Source organism: Carcharodon carcharias, chromosome 9 (genome assembly GCF_017639515.1).
Source record: "Carcharodon carcharias isolate sCarCar2 chromosome 9, sCarCar2.pri, whole genome shotgun sequence".
Classification (NCBI taxonomy): domain Eukaryota; kingdom Metazoa; phylum Chordata; class Chondrichthyes; order Lamniformes; family Lamnidae; genus Carcharodon; species Carcharodon carcharias.
In genome coordinates this window covers 39,836,522-39,853,888 of record NC_054475.1, presented here as the reverse complement: position 1 = coordinate 39,853,888, position 17,367 = coordinate 39,836,522, and the positions used below count along the sequence as shown (strand labels likewise).

Genomic DNA, 17,367 nt, shown 5'->3' with positions numbered 1-17,367 from the left:
ATGGCCTGTGGGGATCATCTTTTGGTTTTGTAGGAGGATACTACAAATTGAAATCATACTGGATTCACTGTTGAACAAAGCTTCTAATCTAGTAAATTAAAGTTTCTTCTTTAACATAAATCTTACATCATATCGCTTAGGTACCACTCACATTGTCAGATTAAAACTCCAAACCAGCGGTGATGTATTTTTCTTCAACCTACACGATTTTATTCCTCAGTTGTGTAAGCAATTTCTTTAACAAACCATCACTGCTTTTAATTAATGTTACATGGATCTAATTTATTATAATTATGTATAATTTGTTTTCTACAAAAACGTGTACCAAATATTCCATTCTTTTAATGTTTCTATTTTCTTAAATGGCCAAATATTCTTGCTAATTTTGGAGAGAGGAGAATCTGTTAATTCTCTCACAAATAGTATATGGCAGTGGAGCTGACTGTTAGACACTGAAGCTTATGGCAACATCTTAAGGAACTAAATTGAAACAAGGTCAAGAATCTTGAGAATTTAGCTGAATTGTCAGGGAGCAGAAAAAGTATTGACTGGTGAAGCAGCCAAAAGAAGGCAAAATTCAGGCCACACGTGACAAATTGAAACAAGGAACAATTGTAGGAAAGGCAGGAAGAGGTGGGTACAAAGAACACAAGAATTAAAACTAGGGAAGGTGTTATTTCAGGACAGAAGCCAACAATAGTAAATGATTAAGCGCAATCGCTGGATGGAATAATTCTGTAACAAAATGACGTTCAATCAGAAAGAATAAATGTCACCAAATATTAATTTAGGCAAACTTTAATACGGTATTGGTTCTGCCTTAGATAGAAGTAACCTAGCTGTAGTATCTAACAGGTTTTTCTTTGACAGAAGCAAAACCTGTCATCTTTACATTTAGCATTAACATAATCATACTGCGTATTTATTAATAGTAAGACATTAGGAGCTGGAATATTCTCAATTCTGCAGTAAACCTGATCTGACAACGCAAAGGACCAATTGTCCTAAATACTAAACAACTTAAACACACACCCACGAAAATTAAAACTCAAATAGCACACCTACATCAATTTCATGCAACATATTATTCATAATTTTAATATGTAGTAGTCATTCGCTAAAAGTAATTGCGCCAAAAAGACTTCAAAAACTGATTTAAATCCGATCCCTTTGGTAAGTTGCAATAATACAGTTCCAACTTACCCGGTTGTAATGTCATCATCATTCATAGTCTTTCCCAACAAATCGCTGTCACTCATATAGCCAGACATGTCAGCACTGATGGACTTCAGGTCTACATCATCAGCATCCAGAGACTCTAAGTCCAAGTGGGAAATGTTACACGGTTTACTGGAACTCCGCATGGGCATGGTATGTGAGTAATGAGAGGCGTCCCCTCGAACAAACCAGCCAGAATTTCCTCCAGGTTGGCATCCACTGCCTACAGAAGGTGCATCCCCTGCCTGAAGACGTGGACTTGCTTGGCCATATCGCCAGGACAATGGTGAAGATCGATTAGATGAACTTGTGCCACGGCCTCTGGCATTCACTTCAGCGCTTATGTCACTGTCAAAGGCTGTATCTAAAGCACTGCAAAGAAAATAATAGATAAATGAATGCAGAAACATTTTTAGGGAACAAATATAAACATCCAAGAGGTGCTGCAACTGAGAAAAAAGCTAAGACGCATACAGCTCTGCCTGATTTACTGCCTGCCATGCAATATGGCACAACAGAATCATCTCGGTCTGGAAAAACAGAACATCTAATTACACAAGCCTAACTTCTACAAAACAAGTGACTAGGATTCAAAGTAATTGCTTGCCTGAAGAGCACACTTGGATGTCCTACGGGTGTGAAAAACACTATCTAAATGAAAATTCTTCCTTCTTTCTTTCTAGGGTCCAATTTCCTAGAGGAACTATGGGCTTTTTCCCTTGTCTTTCAGAATGCAAGAAAGGAAGGTAGAAAGAAAATGTTGCTGGAAGTATTAAATGAATTGTGATCTGTCTTTTATGTATAGCAGTTATTTTTAAAAGATAGCAGTCCAGTCCATTGACCATGGATGTTTATAGTAATTTGATATAAAGCATTAATAATTAAAATTATTAGACAATATTTGAATTGCATAGCTCATCAAAGGTCTGTTTTGAAAATTCTGTATGTAAAGGTTATGGTGCACATTTGGCATTGATGGCAAACTGATTTTTAGCTTCAGTGATTTTATTTACACAATCATTGGTAATTCAAGTTATCCACTCAAACGTTTCTGGAGTTCCCGCATTTACTCCTGCAAATAAGCCATTTGTGAAAGTTTGTAATATTACATTAACATTAAAAATAGAATCAGTAGACAGAGAACAACAATCTAAAACTTGTTATATAATATAGGAAATTAAAGAATCTTTTCTGCACAGTTTAGATGTAGCACTGATGCTGTCTACCTGCACTAAGGCATGGAGCAACGCAATTTAAAAAAAGAAAGAATAATTCAGAAACCAATCAAGACTGAATTATGTAAATTGTAACAAGACAATTGCACCACAAAAGGTCACCAAGAAATACCAAGGCCAGCGAAAATCATCATCCAGATACCTAAGCATTGGAGCAATGATGACACCAACATCTCCTCCAATCCTGTTCCAGGATACAGTAAATGCAGTAAATGTTATTTGCAATCAGAAGTACCCTATTTGCATTGTGAAGTTTACTAAACCTATATACAGGATATGTATGCTATCAAATATCTGGAATAAAACCTTACAATCTACAGCTAATAAAGTCGTACACACATCATCATTCATCTCAACTTAAGAGAAATTTCCAAATTTCCATAACAGTTTGCTGGAGGTGACCAGAAATACACAGGGAACTGCTCCTGACTTCCTGGTTGACCCTGTAAGATGCTTACAGTCCTTGACATTTTCACGGTTAAAGGACTTGATTCGCTCTTCCACCCACCATATGATATGTTTTATTAGTCTGAACTATTTGATATGACAGAATGAAAATGTCAGATGAGAAGGGAAGGCAGATCTATTTAATCACACAAATCCTTCTGCAACAAAATAGCCTGGTTCCTAGTTCTCCCCATTCCTTACAATACCAATCACACCAAGGAAGTGAAGCTGAGGGCAGGGCCTCCTTAAAGTGGGAGCATCTGTTTCTGGACTCAAAAGGGATTGGTTGTATTATTGAACGTTGGTAGATCAGAGAGGAAAGAGAGAAAGAGAGACAAACCTCCATATATCAGAACTGATTGCCATTGGGAAGTAGGGGAAGGGGTCAGACCAGAGATGCAGTCTGAACATCTGATAATAATGTTTTTTGAAAAGGGTTGATCTTCTTACATAAGGATTGTGGATGGGTGTCTTGGGGGTGAGGGATGAAAACCTCAGCCATGATGAGTAGGTGCCAAATCTTTCAACTTAGGCCAGTGGGTGCCAGAAATGTGCCAAGATTGTGTGGCCATTCACCAGCCCCATGCATGCAAATGAGGTGACCACTTCCTGATCTCTTAAAGCTTGGTGAGGGCAAAGCTGGCAAGCACTGGTAGGGATTTTGCTGATCTAACAGCCAGAATCACAGCCTGCAGATATTTGGAGCCTTTATCATTTTTGGTTCCACTATATCTGTGCAATCATAACTTCAGAAGATGAAGATGACACCACATATGCAGATATCTGTACCTTTTGTTAGGTGAAAGGATATACATGCCCACAAGATCTGGAGTCCAGATTATATTATTGAGGTCCAAGATCAATTACAGATCTTCTGGGTAGCCTTGTAAAAGTTGATTGGTTGGGCACAAAAAACTATGAGACACCCTGCAACATGAACTGATGGCTGCTGAACTTTCTACATGCTGATCTTAAGTCAGTGTATGCCATTGCAATTCTGCATGGGCCCATTCCAAATATCAACACTGTTAGATTCACAAAGTCATGATGGTGTTATTTACTGTTACACAATTGAAATGGAACTAGTTGCTTAATCAACATGTTCACCACACTAGAGTAAAACCAACAGAACTCCTTGATGCAGATTTGGGATATTGCTTTTAAGGCTTCACTTGAGTCCTCTGAAATCCAACATAAATAAACCACATTATTACCACTGAACTACCCGAAGGCCACCAAGAAAATTACTGACAAGGTGCCCCCAATCCTTCAAATAATAGTATTTTTTGAATACTTAGTAGCCAGCCCAAATTTACCCATACATAGAACAGAAACAGTAGATATTGACTGTAATATAATGTACAAAAAATAGAAAATAAACAATCTTCACTTGCATTTGACAAACTAATCCCTGCAGCATGATGCCCCTTCTTCAAAGATAAAGCTCAGGAGGTTATTCATTTGATGTAACTATTTTATTCTCTGGCTGTTACTTTCATAAATATATTTACACAGAAGGCAGCTTGGATTTTTGCTCCAACAGGTACATCATAACATTTGTTTTATAAATGCAAACTGTCCTTTGGTGTCCATTGTGAAATAAGTAGAAATGCTCCTTTGGTAGTACAGAACTTGAAAACTGCTGAAAAAAAGGCATGACTAAGCTTTTTAACTTGCACTCATCAGGACACTGGCAAGAATACCATTGTAAGGGGGAAAACAACAATTTATACTGTATGTGAAGAGAGTGCTGATTGATTGGTGAGTGGTGTTGCCATGGTGAATTCACCACTGATGGTGACTGACAATTAACTGTCAAGCATTGTTTTAAATTTAAACCAGGCAGCTTGACTGATTAAAAACAAAAAAATTGGTCTGATTGGTCAAGGCATTGCCCTGATGAATGAGTCAGCGAATGGCCGTCACTTATTTTGTTTAGCTGAAACAGGTGCAATGTGTGTACATGTTCTTTCTGTCTGCAAAGAACAGGGCCCTGTATCAATATATGGAGCTTCCAGTACGTGCAAAAGTGTCACAAAGCGAGCCTGACTGGTAATCTAAAATTGACTGATGATTTTTAACAAATGTTGTCCAATCACTCCAAGGTTGGGAGGTTAACTTGGACCATGAGGGTTACTGCTCAAAGCCCGAATAACTACAAAGCAAGAGGCGCTGAACGCCTCTCTCAGTAACTGTTCCATGCCCACCTCTGGCAAAGAGATCCTCTAACTTGCCCAGTTGCCCAATTGTTCTGCAGCCCCATAAACCTCAGATTGTTTTGCAGTCTATGCCCGAGCAGTTAAAAGTTCAAGAGCAATCAGTGGCACTATCAGGAATCTGAATGCTTGAGTGGGCATAATTGTTTCAGAAGCCAGACTCCAAGCATGTCAATGGAGCTGATGCTGAACAGTCTCAGCTGCAGTAGAATGCACTGCACTGAAAGCCAGCCAGGAAGAAGCTGCTTTGGGCTTGCCTGTGACGCCACCCCCCACCCCCTCCAAATTCACAACGCCGCTTCCTTGACTTCTTATGGAGGATCCTTGCAAGTGCAGCGCAAGGTTGTGTGCACTCACCTCTGGGTTCCCCTTGAAGTTCAGGCCACCAGGTGCATGCCTTTTAAAGGCAGTTGTAAATCACGCCGCTCTGATGTCACGCCAACCTGGATTTTAATTTGACATGGTGGGATGATTCCAGCATAGGGCCGCAAAAATGAGATGCTTATTTCATGAAAATTAAGTTCCTGATGTTTGATGGCCATTGATGAGGGGGAGGGAACAAACGCATCCAGGATTTACATCGCCGGGAAACGCAACTAGGGCCTTTTCGCAAGATTTTCCAATCATGCCACCGAACATTGAAAATCCCTGCCCACGTATTTGTGGGAATTCTGCTATAATGAGACTATTGAAATTAGCCCAAAACACTAATCTGTTTTCTGTTTACCCACTCTAATCATTAATCATTGGTTCCAAAATTACTTATAGAAAAATTCCAGTTCCAATAAAAGGTTGCAAAGTAACTAGACATTCTGGTCAAGACGTTAACAGCAACTTGAACTAACTCAGGTCTTGGGTTACTAAGTGTTGTGTATTACACTGAGTGAGGCTAATACATGCTCTGCTGCAGGCAGCCAATATTGAACTAAATTTATTTACACTTCCCCAACAGAGAGGGCAGCAAAGAGGGAAATATAACAAAAAGCTCAGATCCTGCAATAGAATACACTAATGGCTGGATTTTCATCCTTGAACAGGCAGTGGGAGTCGGGAAAATTCCCGACCGGATTACCCGCCTCAGGAGAGAGTGCCAGGAAAGACGGGATTTTTGTTGTGGTGGATGGGGGAGCAAGGGCATGTGCACTACACTTGGGCCAGTCCACTCAGGGAAAGAGTTTGAATAAAACCACAGGGGCTGCCAGTTGCTGAGACAGGCTGTTTGGAAGGCTTGCCTCAGTGCTGTGGGACTTTGTCCCAATTGTAATGAAAAAGTAAGGCCGTCAAGCCCTCACATCTCCTCACACTTCCCATGCCCCAACCATGTCACTTCAAGCCCCCACCCACTCCTCATATCCCCTCATGGCCCCAATGCCAAGGTATGCCCCAACCCACCCCTATGGCATTTCATGCTCTCCATAACAAGGTGTGCCCTCCCAGATTACCCCTCTGCCCATTCATGCTTCCCCATGCCAAGCTATGGCACTTCCACACCCATTCACCCATACATTGTCTAGAAATAGTGAACTTTCTTCAAACTCTTTCCTTGAGTGGACTGGCCCAACTGCAGTGCACATGCCCTTGCTCCCCCATCCACCACAACAATGGGAAGTGTAAAAAAGCTTTCTTTTAAAAAATCATTGATTGAAAACTTACCACTCTATTAAAAAAATCTTTTTACTGCAGGCCAATACAAGTGTCAATTATCCAGACCCTTTAAAGAATCAATAGCAGAAACTGAAGTACTTGAAATCTCTTTATGTTGCGTAAAGAAATATTGTGCAATTGATAGAAGAGATCAGACAGCCAGAGCTGTCAATCAAGCAATGTTTTCCTTGGGGCTTAGACGTTTCAGTACTCTAATAGATATCTGGCGCAGTCTAATGCCATATACTAAGCTTAATTGTTCTCAACTGCTAAATCCAAGCCTCACGTGAGCAAGGATGCATTCGCACCAGGATTGTATCCTTATCATATGATGGATCAGTGTACACCAGAACTCTCCTTCATCCTCTATAATTTCTTCTTTTTGCCACAAATCCATCTGACACTTAGTTTTGCATCTATTATACAAGGGAAAGGAAATCCTTCCAATGTGCCCTCAAGAGTTTCAAGCCACAGATGCAACTTGTTACAACATACACCTTTGGTCTTAATGATATTTTACTGTCACTGAAAGACAAAATAGCTAAGTATCTTTCACAGCTTTCATTTCAAGCCCATCGAAAAAAAAATGCAATCTAATTTAGGTTTTTCTATCCCTCAAAAGTGAATTAATTTCTTAGTTAACATATTGATCAAATTGGTTACTGAAATTATTGAACAATGTTTTTCTTTTGTTATTTCTTCTTTGAGAACTGCTGAATGCAGATTTAAAAAACTGGACTTGATGCTAAATATAGGATCTGAATATCTAATAAAAGAATTCCAAGATTCCTAAGAATGGTGATGTAGAAAATGAAAGAGTTAATAATCATTTTGGGAGCCCTCCTGTTAAATGCGTTTAAAATTATTTTCATCCAATGCATCTAACTGAAAAATTTTCACACCTAACATTATCACAGCACTATTTTCTCCTGTCATAAAACATTCTAACTTCAAAGTTAAAGAAAATGATTGTCTAACCGTGTAACTTCTGAAGATTCAGTAATCAGGAAATGGATGCCTGAAGTTACATAGCTATTTTAAACAGTAATTTGTGTTTTGTAAGCATCTAAAATATACACAATATACACAAAGGCACACTATATATATATTACACACACACATACACACACCTGTATATGTGTACACATATCTACATTAGTCATGATAGAACCATCTGTTATCAATCGTAGTTTTAATATAAAATTAAAATTGAGCAATTTTCTCCCCTCAGGTATTATTTTAACCCTTAATATGGCACAGATGGTTTTCTCATTTCCCTTTAGGGATCATCATCAAGTTTATTCATCTGTCAGCAGGGATTGGCCTGATTGCATTCATCTTCAATGTCAGAATTTGTATTTGTTAACTGCTTATAAAGAAAACAGTCTTTGGAGTTGACTTATAACCAATGAACACCCTCTTGAAACATTACACTCACCCTAAAAGTACAGTTGAGCCAAGAAGCAGAGCAAGTGAATTATTTTACGGTCAACTTTTTGGGCTAGTGGTGGAGCGTAGGGAAGTGTTGAAAATATAAATCTGGTAGAAAAAAACAAATGCAGAGAGGTAATGGGAAAAAAAAACTGGAGAATAGGGATGACAGGATTTGGCAGACAACTGTTTATAATTTAACTTGCAATGTAGTTCCAAAAATAAACGCCTGATATATAAGTAGCATTATTATTGTAATATCAGCACTTGTTCCAGCACAACAGCGAACGAAATAAAACTAAGTACTATTCAGCCCAGGAAGACCTGAGAAATATTGATAAGAGGCACAGCATGGGGGAGAATGAGTGGAAGAAGGAGAGATAGATATATTGCATCTGCAGAGGGACAGTAGGCCCTCCAGACACATGTTCTGAACTTGCCAATGATGTATGGGTTAAAGAAGTCTATTTTGAGGGAAAATAAAATTCTGTAGGAAAAAAAATCAATTGAAACTATTACTGAGAGAGTGTTCAATGTTTGAGATTCAAAAAAAATCTATAAATTGGAATAGAAATTTAGCACTCACAAAGATTGCTAGAATAAACACCTTAAGCATTGCGGTGACCCAGTGGACTATTAAGAGTTACAACCACTACTTTAGCCCCTTGAGCTTATCCTGCCCTTCAATGACTGATCTGCAACTTAATTCCATATACCTGCCACTCTCTCACATCCCTTACTACCTTTGGTTAACTAAAATCTATCAACCTCAGATTTAAAATTAATAATTGACCTAGTATCAATTGCCATTGCAGAAGAGTGATCACCCTTTGGGCTGAATTTTCCCCTCGGGGGGGAGGGAAGTTGATGGGCGGATGTGTGTAGATGCGCATCCGATCAGTGCCCCCGATCGGAGGCGCAGTGCCATTTTATGTGGACGGGCCAATTAAGGCCCACCCAGCGTGATGTCTGCAGGGAAGTGCTATGCGCTTCCTGTGCAGGCGGGGGGAATCCCAAAATCAAGAGTGCATGCGTGTGAAAGAGCACACTCATCTCCCTGAGGCTAAGTGCAGCCTCAGGGAGATCACCTCTGCCTCTAAAAATATTAATAGAAAAAAAAAATTCTCTTACATGGCCCCTTATGTGACAATGTCACATGAGTTGGGACATGTTCATAATTTCTAAGAAACTTTTATTAAAATTTTTAAAACCCTACATGAAACCTCAACCCGCCTGTGGATGAGGTTTCATGTTTTTTTTCTAGTTGCCATCGGGGCTCCTGGCCTGCCCGCAAACCTTAAGGTTGGAAGGGCAGGTCCACTAATGACTTTACTTGATCTGTCAATGGCCCCAATTGGCCATTGACAGGTCAGCGGGTGCGCGGCCAATTTTGCTGCACCTTCACCTTGCTGAAAATTTAAATGGGGCGGGGTGATGTTGGGAGTTCTGCCCAACATCACCGCGCGTCATTTTACACATCAGCAAGCAGGCCCTGCCCCCGCTCGCAAAATCCTGCCTTTTTTGTGTAGAAGTGTTTTCTAATTTTACTCTTGAAAGCTTTGGCTCTAAGGTTTAGATGATTTATAGACTCACCAACCAACAGGAATAGTTTTTACCTATCTGTTCTCCTTACTACCTGAAAATTTCAAACAAATCACTCATTAATCTTCTGAATTCCATAAAATACAAACTACTTTGTGTAATCTCTCCTCATAATTCTTGGAGTTCAGGGATAAAAGGGGATGCACAGTGTAACAAGGGGCAGGATTTTCTGGTTGTTGGGTGGACACGGCGGATACGCCCAGGAGTGGCTGCAAAATGGTCTGCTGTCCGCGATCGGGCCCCGACTGCGATTTCACGCTGGCTGGCCAACTAACGGCTAGCCAGCATGAAACAATCGCTGAGAAGCTCAGCGCTGCCGGGGTGGGGACGGGAGGAGTGCGAGCGCAGAAGTCTGCGCATGCGTGGAGGAGCGTGCAATGACAGCTCCTCAGGGAACTGAAGGACACAAGAATAAACATTTTAAAAAAGTGAGAGAAGCATGTCATGACATGTGACTCAGTCACATGAAGAGGGACATGTTTAAAATGATGTTTAAAAACTTTTTAAAAAATTACTTCTGGAAACCTCATCCCACCCGTGAATGAGGTTTAATTAAAAATTGAAACACTGCCTGGCCAATTCGCCTGCCCGCCAACTGAATAGTTGAACAGGCAGTGAAAAATACAAATTAATTAAGAGGTGGGTACGCTGCCAACTCTCATGCCCTCTCACCAACTGAAAGATTGCGTGAGTGCACGATGACCTTGGGACGCTTGCCTGATGACATCGCGTGTGATTTTAAGCCTGGTTGGGTCGGGTGCACACCTGCCCGCGGTACGTAAAATCCTGCCCAAGGGCTTTTGTATAGCTTTGGTATAGCTGTAGCATGACTTCTAACCTCTTGCATTCTAAATATAAAGGCCAGTGTTCCATTAGCCTTTATGATTAATTGTTCTTAACATTTTAATTTTTCTTATTCATTCATGGCATGTGGGCGTAGATGGATTGGCCAACATTTATTGCCCATCCCTAATTGTCCTTGAGATCTATGTACCTGGACCCCCAAGCCTCTTTACCCATCAATGTTTGTAACTTTTCACCATTTACAAACTACTCTATTCTATACTTTTTAGATCCAAAGTGGATGACCTCAAATTGGCCAACATGGAAATCCATTTGGACAGTTTTTCCCATTCACTTAATCTATTAATATATTTGTAATTTTATGCTTACATCTATACTGCTTACAATACTACCTATTTTTGTGCCATTGGAAACTTAGATTTGTGGTTTTCTATCCCAACATTTAAGTCATTAATAAATAGTGCTTAGGTGAGACCCCAATAGATCCTTATGGGACACCACAAGTCACACCCTGCCAATGAAAATGCTTGGTCCGTTATCCTTATTCTTTCTCTCTTGTTGCTCCGCCATTTTTGTTTAAGCAGGTCAATAATTTGCTTCAATTCACGAGTTTCAACTTGATCTTTTAATCACGGGCTTCATCCATTGCATTCTACAAGTTCATGTAAATAACACCCACAGGTATTTCCCAGTCCCTTACTTTAGTCACCTCTTTAAAAAATAAAATCAGAATCGTCGGTCATGAACTAGCCTTTACAAATCCATGCTGGCCCTTTCTGATCAGCTGAAAATTTCATGGTATTCAGTCATCTTACCCTTAATTACAGACTCTAGTAATTTCCCGTCAACAGATGTTAGGCTACCTAGTCTATAATTCCCTAGTTTCCCTCTTCTACCTTTCTTCAGACTGACATGCACAATTTGTGTTTCTTTCTTTCAAACACGACGTTGAACTTGATCATATTATAATTACTATTAGATAAATGTCAGGCTATTAACTAAATATGGCTCGTTAGTCGTTACTAAATCTAACATGATATGCTCTTTGCTGGTTCTAGGACATTTTATTGCAGAGAACTATTTTGGACACAATCAAGAAATTCACCAACTCTGGTATGTGGACTGCAGCTTATCCCAACTGATATAAAGTTAGAATTAAAACCGCTCTGCCTTTGCTTCATGCTTATCCAGTCTCTGCTGATCTCTGTTGATTTCACATTCTGGAAACATTGAGATGCAGGCAGCACACCACACTTTGTGTTGCCTGCTCATTTCAATGATTTTAGCATTCAGCCAATGCGAATTGTGCTGTTCATTGGCTGGATTTCAGCAATTGGCTAATATCATGAGTTGCTAACACCACTTAAATGTTAGCCTACACAGCTTAAAGCTAGCCTGTACCTCTTAAAGAGGCAAGTCCATTGTTACTGGAGCAGGTGCTAGCAGTCATGCAGGAAGTAACTCTGATCTGAGAAATATTGAAAAGAGGCACAACATGGGAGAGAACAGGCAAAAGGAAGAGTGATATACTGCACCTGCAGGGGGACAATAGGCCCTCCAGAGACATGCTTAGATGATAGCAGGAGTAGATAACCATAGAAGCCAATGTAAATAGTCAAGCCAGGAGGACTTGGATGCAGTTCAATGCAAGAAGTTCAATGACCTCATACTTGTGATCAAGGTGAGTGAGTGCACTTTCAAAAGACATATCATACCAGATGCACCACTAGGCTCAGCCACAGCTCAATTCACCACACCCCCACCACACTCAAAATTGAAGAAATGTTACAACTCAGGAAGAGGCCATTTGGCCCATCATGTCTGCACTGGCTCTCCAAATGAGCAATTTACTTAATGCCATTCACTCCCCTTCTCCCCATAACCCTGCTTCAATTGAATCTGCCTCCACCGCACTCTCAGGCAGTACATTCTAAACCTTAACCATTCACTGCACAGGAAAGTTTCCCCTCATGTCACATTTGTTTCTTTCACCACCTCCTTGCTCTTGTACTCTATGCTCCTATTAATTGCTCTCTCAACCTGTCCTTCCACCTTCAATGACTTATGCATATATACACTGAGGTCCCTCTGCTCCTGCACCCCGTTTAATATTGTGTCCTTTATTTTATACAGTCTCTCCATGTTCTTACTACCAAAATGAATCAGTTCAAATTTCTCCACTTTGAACTTCATCTGCCACATGTCCTCCCATTCCACCAACCTATTTATGTCCTTTTGAAGTTCTGCACTATCCTCCTCACAATTCACAATGCTTCCAAGTTTCATATCATCTGCAAACTTTGAAACTGCACCCTGTACACCAAGACCTAAGGCATCAATATATATTGGGAAAAGCAAGGGTTCCAACACTGACCCCTGGGGCACTCCGCTACAAACTTACTCCAGGCTGAAAAACATCCACCTACAAACAATCTCTATCAGTGGTCAAACCTAATATTCATGTGCCCAACACACCCTCATTGGGACCAGGAGCGAATCTGGGTGGAACAGATGCATCTGCACATCCTAATCCCATGGAGGGGATGCTGCTGGCTATTGCTGAACATTAAGAAGCTAAGAAATAGGAGAAGTAGGCAAATTGGCCCCCTCAAAACTGCTCTGCCATTCAATAAGATCACGGCTGATCTGATTGTGGCTTTAACTCCACTTTCTTGTTGGAATAATGAATTTATTCAATGATTGAGCCTTCACTGCTTTCCAAAGACTAATGGCCCTCTGAGAGAAGAAATTCCTTCTCATCTTACATGGGAGGTCCCTTATTCTGAAACCGTGCTCCCTAGTTCTAGATTCCTCCACACGGAGAAATATCCTCTTAGCATCTACCTTGGCAAGCCCCCTCAGAATCTTATATGTTTCAATGAGATCACCTCTCATTCTTCTAAACTCCAATGAGTGTGTGCCCAACCTGCTCAAACTTTCCTCATAAGACAACCCTGTCATCCCAGGAATCAGCCTATGAACCTTCTCTGAATTGATCCAATGCAAATATATCTCTCCTTAAGTAAGGTGACCAAAACTATTCCACAGTGCTCCAGATATGCAAGAGGTAAACCTGGATGAGCAGTGGAGGAACAGCAAGGAGACAGTGGTGAAGAAGACACACTGTGGGGTATTCAGGGTCATCAGCCATTTGGTCAGCAAATATCCCTTGTTGCTCAGTACCCACTCTTTAGTTTTCTGTGGTAGTTCAAATACAGCTGACCCAGTGGACTGTCATAGATGTATTACGCATCATCAGGTCAGCCATGATCTTACTGAATGGCAGAGCAGGCTTGATGGGCTGAATGGCCTACATCTGTCCCTATTTTCTACGTTCGTATCTGTTGCCAGGATACTGGGCATTGACCTTCATGATCTGCTGCCTAGGGTCATACACTAGCTGGACATTGAAACAGCGGAATACCTATTGGTTCAAGTTATGGACAGAGTTGACATGCAGCACTTGTAAAGTGATATGCATGCAGTCAATGGTACCTATCACCATTGGGGAGACAGAAATCTTAGCAAAGCTGCATGCTCACTCCATCTCTGGCAAGAAAAAATGAAATACACATAGTTCCCGTTGAGCAGAGAGCCTTTGTGACCTCCCTTAAGCAACATTCTACAGCAACAGGTGGCAGATTCTATGAGAATGTCCTTACTGAGGCACAGGTGTCTCATACACTGTTCGTTGCAGAGGCTCAAGTAGAAGATTTGCTCCCTGAACATCCTGAGCAGATATAGCCTCCTTCTGAGGGCCCTCCTCCCCTCTTCTTCCCCCGTCTTCAGCATCTTATCTTGCCCTGTGTGCACTTTGTTCATTATCCAAGTCATACTTGGGTAACGCTGACTAATTTATGCATGTCCGGGGACAACTGGTTTGTTCAGAAGCCTTGAAGTTAGCAAATATTCCATCACCTGCCACACCAATTCTTGTTGATTTTTTCAACTTTAAACATCAACAGAAAGCATCAAACACTTGTAGAATTGAAACAACGTCCAGAAAAAAATAAATCCAACAGCAACTTATCTGTAAGTAGTTGATGATTCCTTTAAATTGTGCTATTGGTGGGGTTCTTCAAGCTGCTGAACACATGTTCGGCTGTGTGAGGTTTCGAAAGGGGATTTGCTGGAGCATTGACCTCCAAAATAGCATCAACTGATCAACTGGTGTCAAAGCAGTGTTGCACATGGATTGATGTCATGTTCGTCCTTTCTGTATATTTCTGGTGGCCACTCACTGCATGTGCACTAACAGCATCACCAATATAATGTCCAATATAATGTCCAATGTAATTCACCCCAAAAAATGTGCATGTGGCTGCCATTTTGGAGCTTTAAGGGCATTTCTAACACCCAAACATTAGCACAACTAATCCCAATTTCTCACCCAACATGTTTGATTTGATGTGCATCATTTGATTTTATGACAAAAATATAAGACATTACATCTCGCAAATAAAAATGTGCAGAAAGCGGTTTAGTGAATCGAGCTAACATTTTAATTTTACCTAAAGGAGAACTTGTAAATCTAAATTTGCAATAGATAGTAATTGATTAAAAACTGATTGGCCATAACTTGAGTAAATAAATACATCATGACACAGGGAGATTTTATTCTGTACACATTACTTCTGTTTCTCTTTTTTGCTGCCAATCATTTTTCCCTTTGTTTGTATGCTGAAGATATTTACTCCTTATTGTTCAAGGGGTCTGCTGTATTCTGATACTTGTTCACACAATACTGCATATGCACATTATGACAACGATTGTTGAGTGAGCCGGAACGATATTCCCCTCCTTATCCTGGATTGCAGTCCAGTCCAAGGCTGCTGAGACTTACGAGCACCCATCTAACTCAGCCCAAAGTATAATCATTTATTTATTTTTAAATATCTACCTAGTTTTTTAATCATCAGGTTGATCACTTTACGTTAGGAAATTACTGGGGAATAGCACAGATTTAGTCATATTAAAGCATAGACAGCTTAGTCCCAAAGCCTTACACAAAACTAGTTCCCATGACCAACAAATCAGACAATGATTATCCTCGCACAGACCAAATCAATGTAACACAGCAGCAGAACATCTCTCACATGCAAATCCATCTATTACAACATTAGCACAGCCCTCTTCTGTCTAAAAACATTCTGCATGCAGATTAATATACAATATCATAAAAAAGTTTACAAGCTGAAAGGTCATTTACTGTTGCTTCTACAAAAAAAACAGTGCATCTGATGGTGTTACAAGAAGCTTATGGCAGTTGACAGTGCATGACAGAATAAGGTTAGCAAAATCATTCAGACTGCAAATGGTTTAATGTTTGTAATGCTCAACATATATTTCTTCTGAATGCAGGCAAAAAGAGATTTAGCGAATAACAGTTATTTTAAATCAATTCACCTACATAGCGAAGTTATTTGCCACATTCCACATGCAATGATTACAAATTGGACTGATCAGTGAAGCTGATATCATGCATGAAGTGGAATGGGGCATCCTAGCCAATGATGTTGGTCATTGAATTTGTTAGCAAAATAAATACCTTCCATCTGGCAACAAGCTTAATTGTGTTCATTTGAAATGATTATGCTTGTTTTCTGCTAAAAACAATTACAGTTTTTCTGAAAAAGTGCTAGGCGACCAGGTAACTACTCATCAGATATGTCTGCCCAAAATATTAGTGCCTCAATTTGCATGATTAAGTATAACTGGATTTAGTCTTCCTGATTGAAACGTGGCAATTCTAAAGCCAATTACAATACTCACGTAAGTCTAAGACAAATTTTAGTCCTTTTTGAAATAAAAAAATCAACTGATTTGCTATGGAAATAGATATTGTTCATATGACAAAAACAACAAATTAACCAGGTTTTCAATGTAACCAAGTTAATAGACTTATTTGCTGTGACAGTCTCGAGCTACTGTCAATTTTGCTCTCTACAAATCTTTTTTGAATATTCAGGTGAAATTGCTGAGAATGTACATAGTTGTTGTCTCCAAAACATTAGTTTACTCTTTTATTTTGTGGTGGTGAGAGAGGGTGTTTGGAGGGGAGACACGAGTGTCAATACAAAATTCATCCACAGCTTAGCTAGCTAAGGGTGGCCAGCTTTTTGTGTCAGAGTAGCTGTTGGCGACAGCAAGGCTTGATAATATCATTGGTAAATGATAAAGGAACTGACTTGTGGTAGGTTGGAGCTTCAACACCTCTTTGTCCTTTTGTCTATGACATCTTTTGGATATCTCCACCTATCACTGGCCCTTTGTTCAGCTCTACCTGTCCCACCCCCCCTTAAACCAGCTTATAGTTCACCTCTTTTCTATTTTTCCTTAGTTCTGTTGAAGAGTCATACAGACTCGAAATGTTAACTGTTCCTCTCCGCAGATGCTGTCAGACCTTCTGAGTTTTTCCAGGTATTTTTGTTTTTGTTTCGGAATTCCAACATCTGCAGTTTTTTGCTTTTATCTTGGAGCTTAAAGATACTCATCAGCTATTTCAGTCAACAGTCCTTTGTTTGAACTAATGAAGGTAAATTCCATCCTTGTTTCATCCTGTTTAGATTTGGCAAATAGCCTAGTAAGTCAGAGAGGTAAAATATAGCGGTGTTGCCATGAGGTTATATTGTAAGATGTAGCAGAACAAACCATGTTGTAATGTGTGGAAGGGCAGCTTTTATGCCATTGTGTAATGTGCATTAGTTAATATCTTACCTCTTGTCCGATTCCATGCAGTTAATCCCGCTTTTCTAGCTGGTGAACCTAGT

General features: G+C 40.0%; 1 protein-coding gene across 4 annotated transcripts in view; it reads right to left on the bottom strand.

Moving 5' to 3' along the window:
• The window catches only part of LOC121282181 (neuron navigator 1-like), a 589,054-nt gene that overhangs the window by 390,702 nt on the left and 180,985 nt on the right, over nt 1-17,367 (bottom strand). For all 4 annotated transcript variants that reach the window (XM_041195735.1, XM_041195734.1, XM_041195736.1 and 1 more), the window contains one exon: nt 1,204-1,590. In XM_041195735.1, coding sequence (XP_041051669.1) covers nt 1,204-1,590 — 387 coding nt within the window. The remainder of the gene's footprint in view (nt 1-1,203; nt 1,591-17,367) is intronic.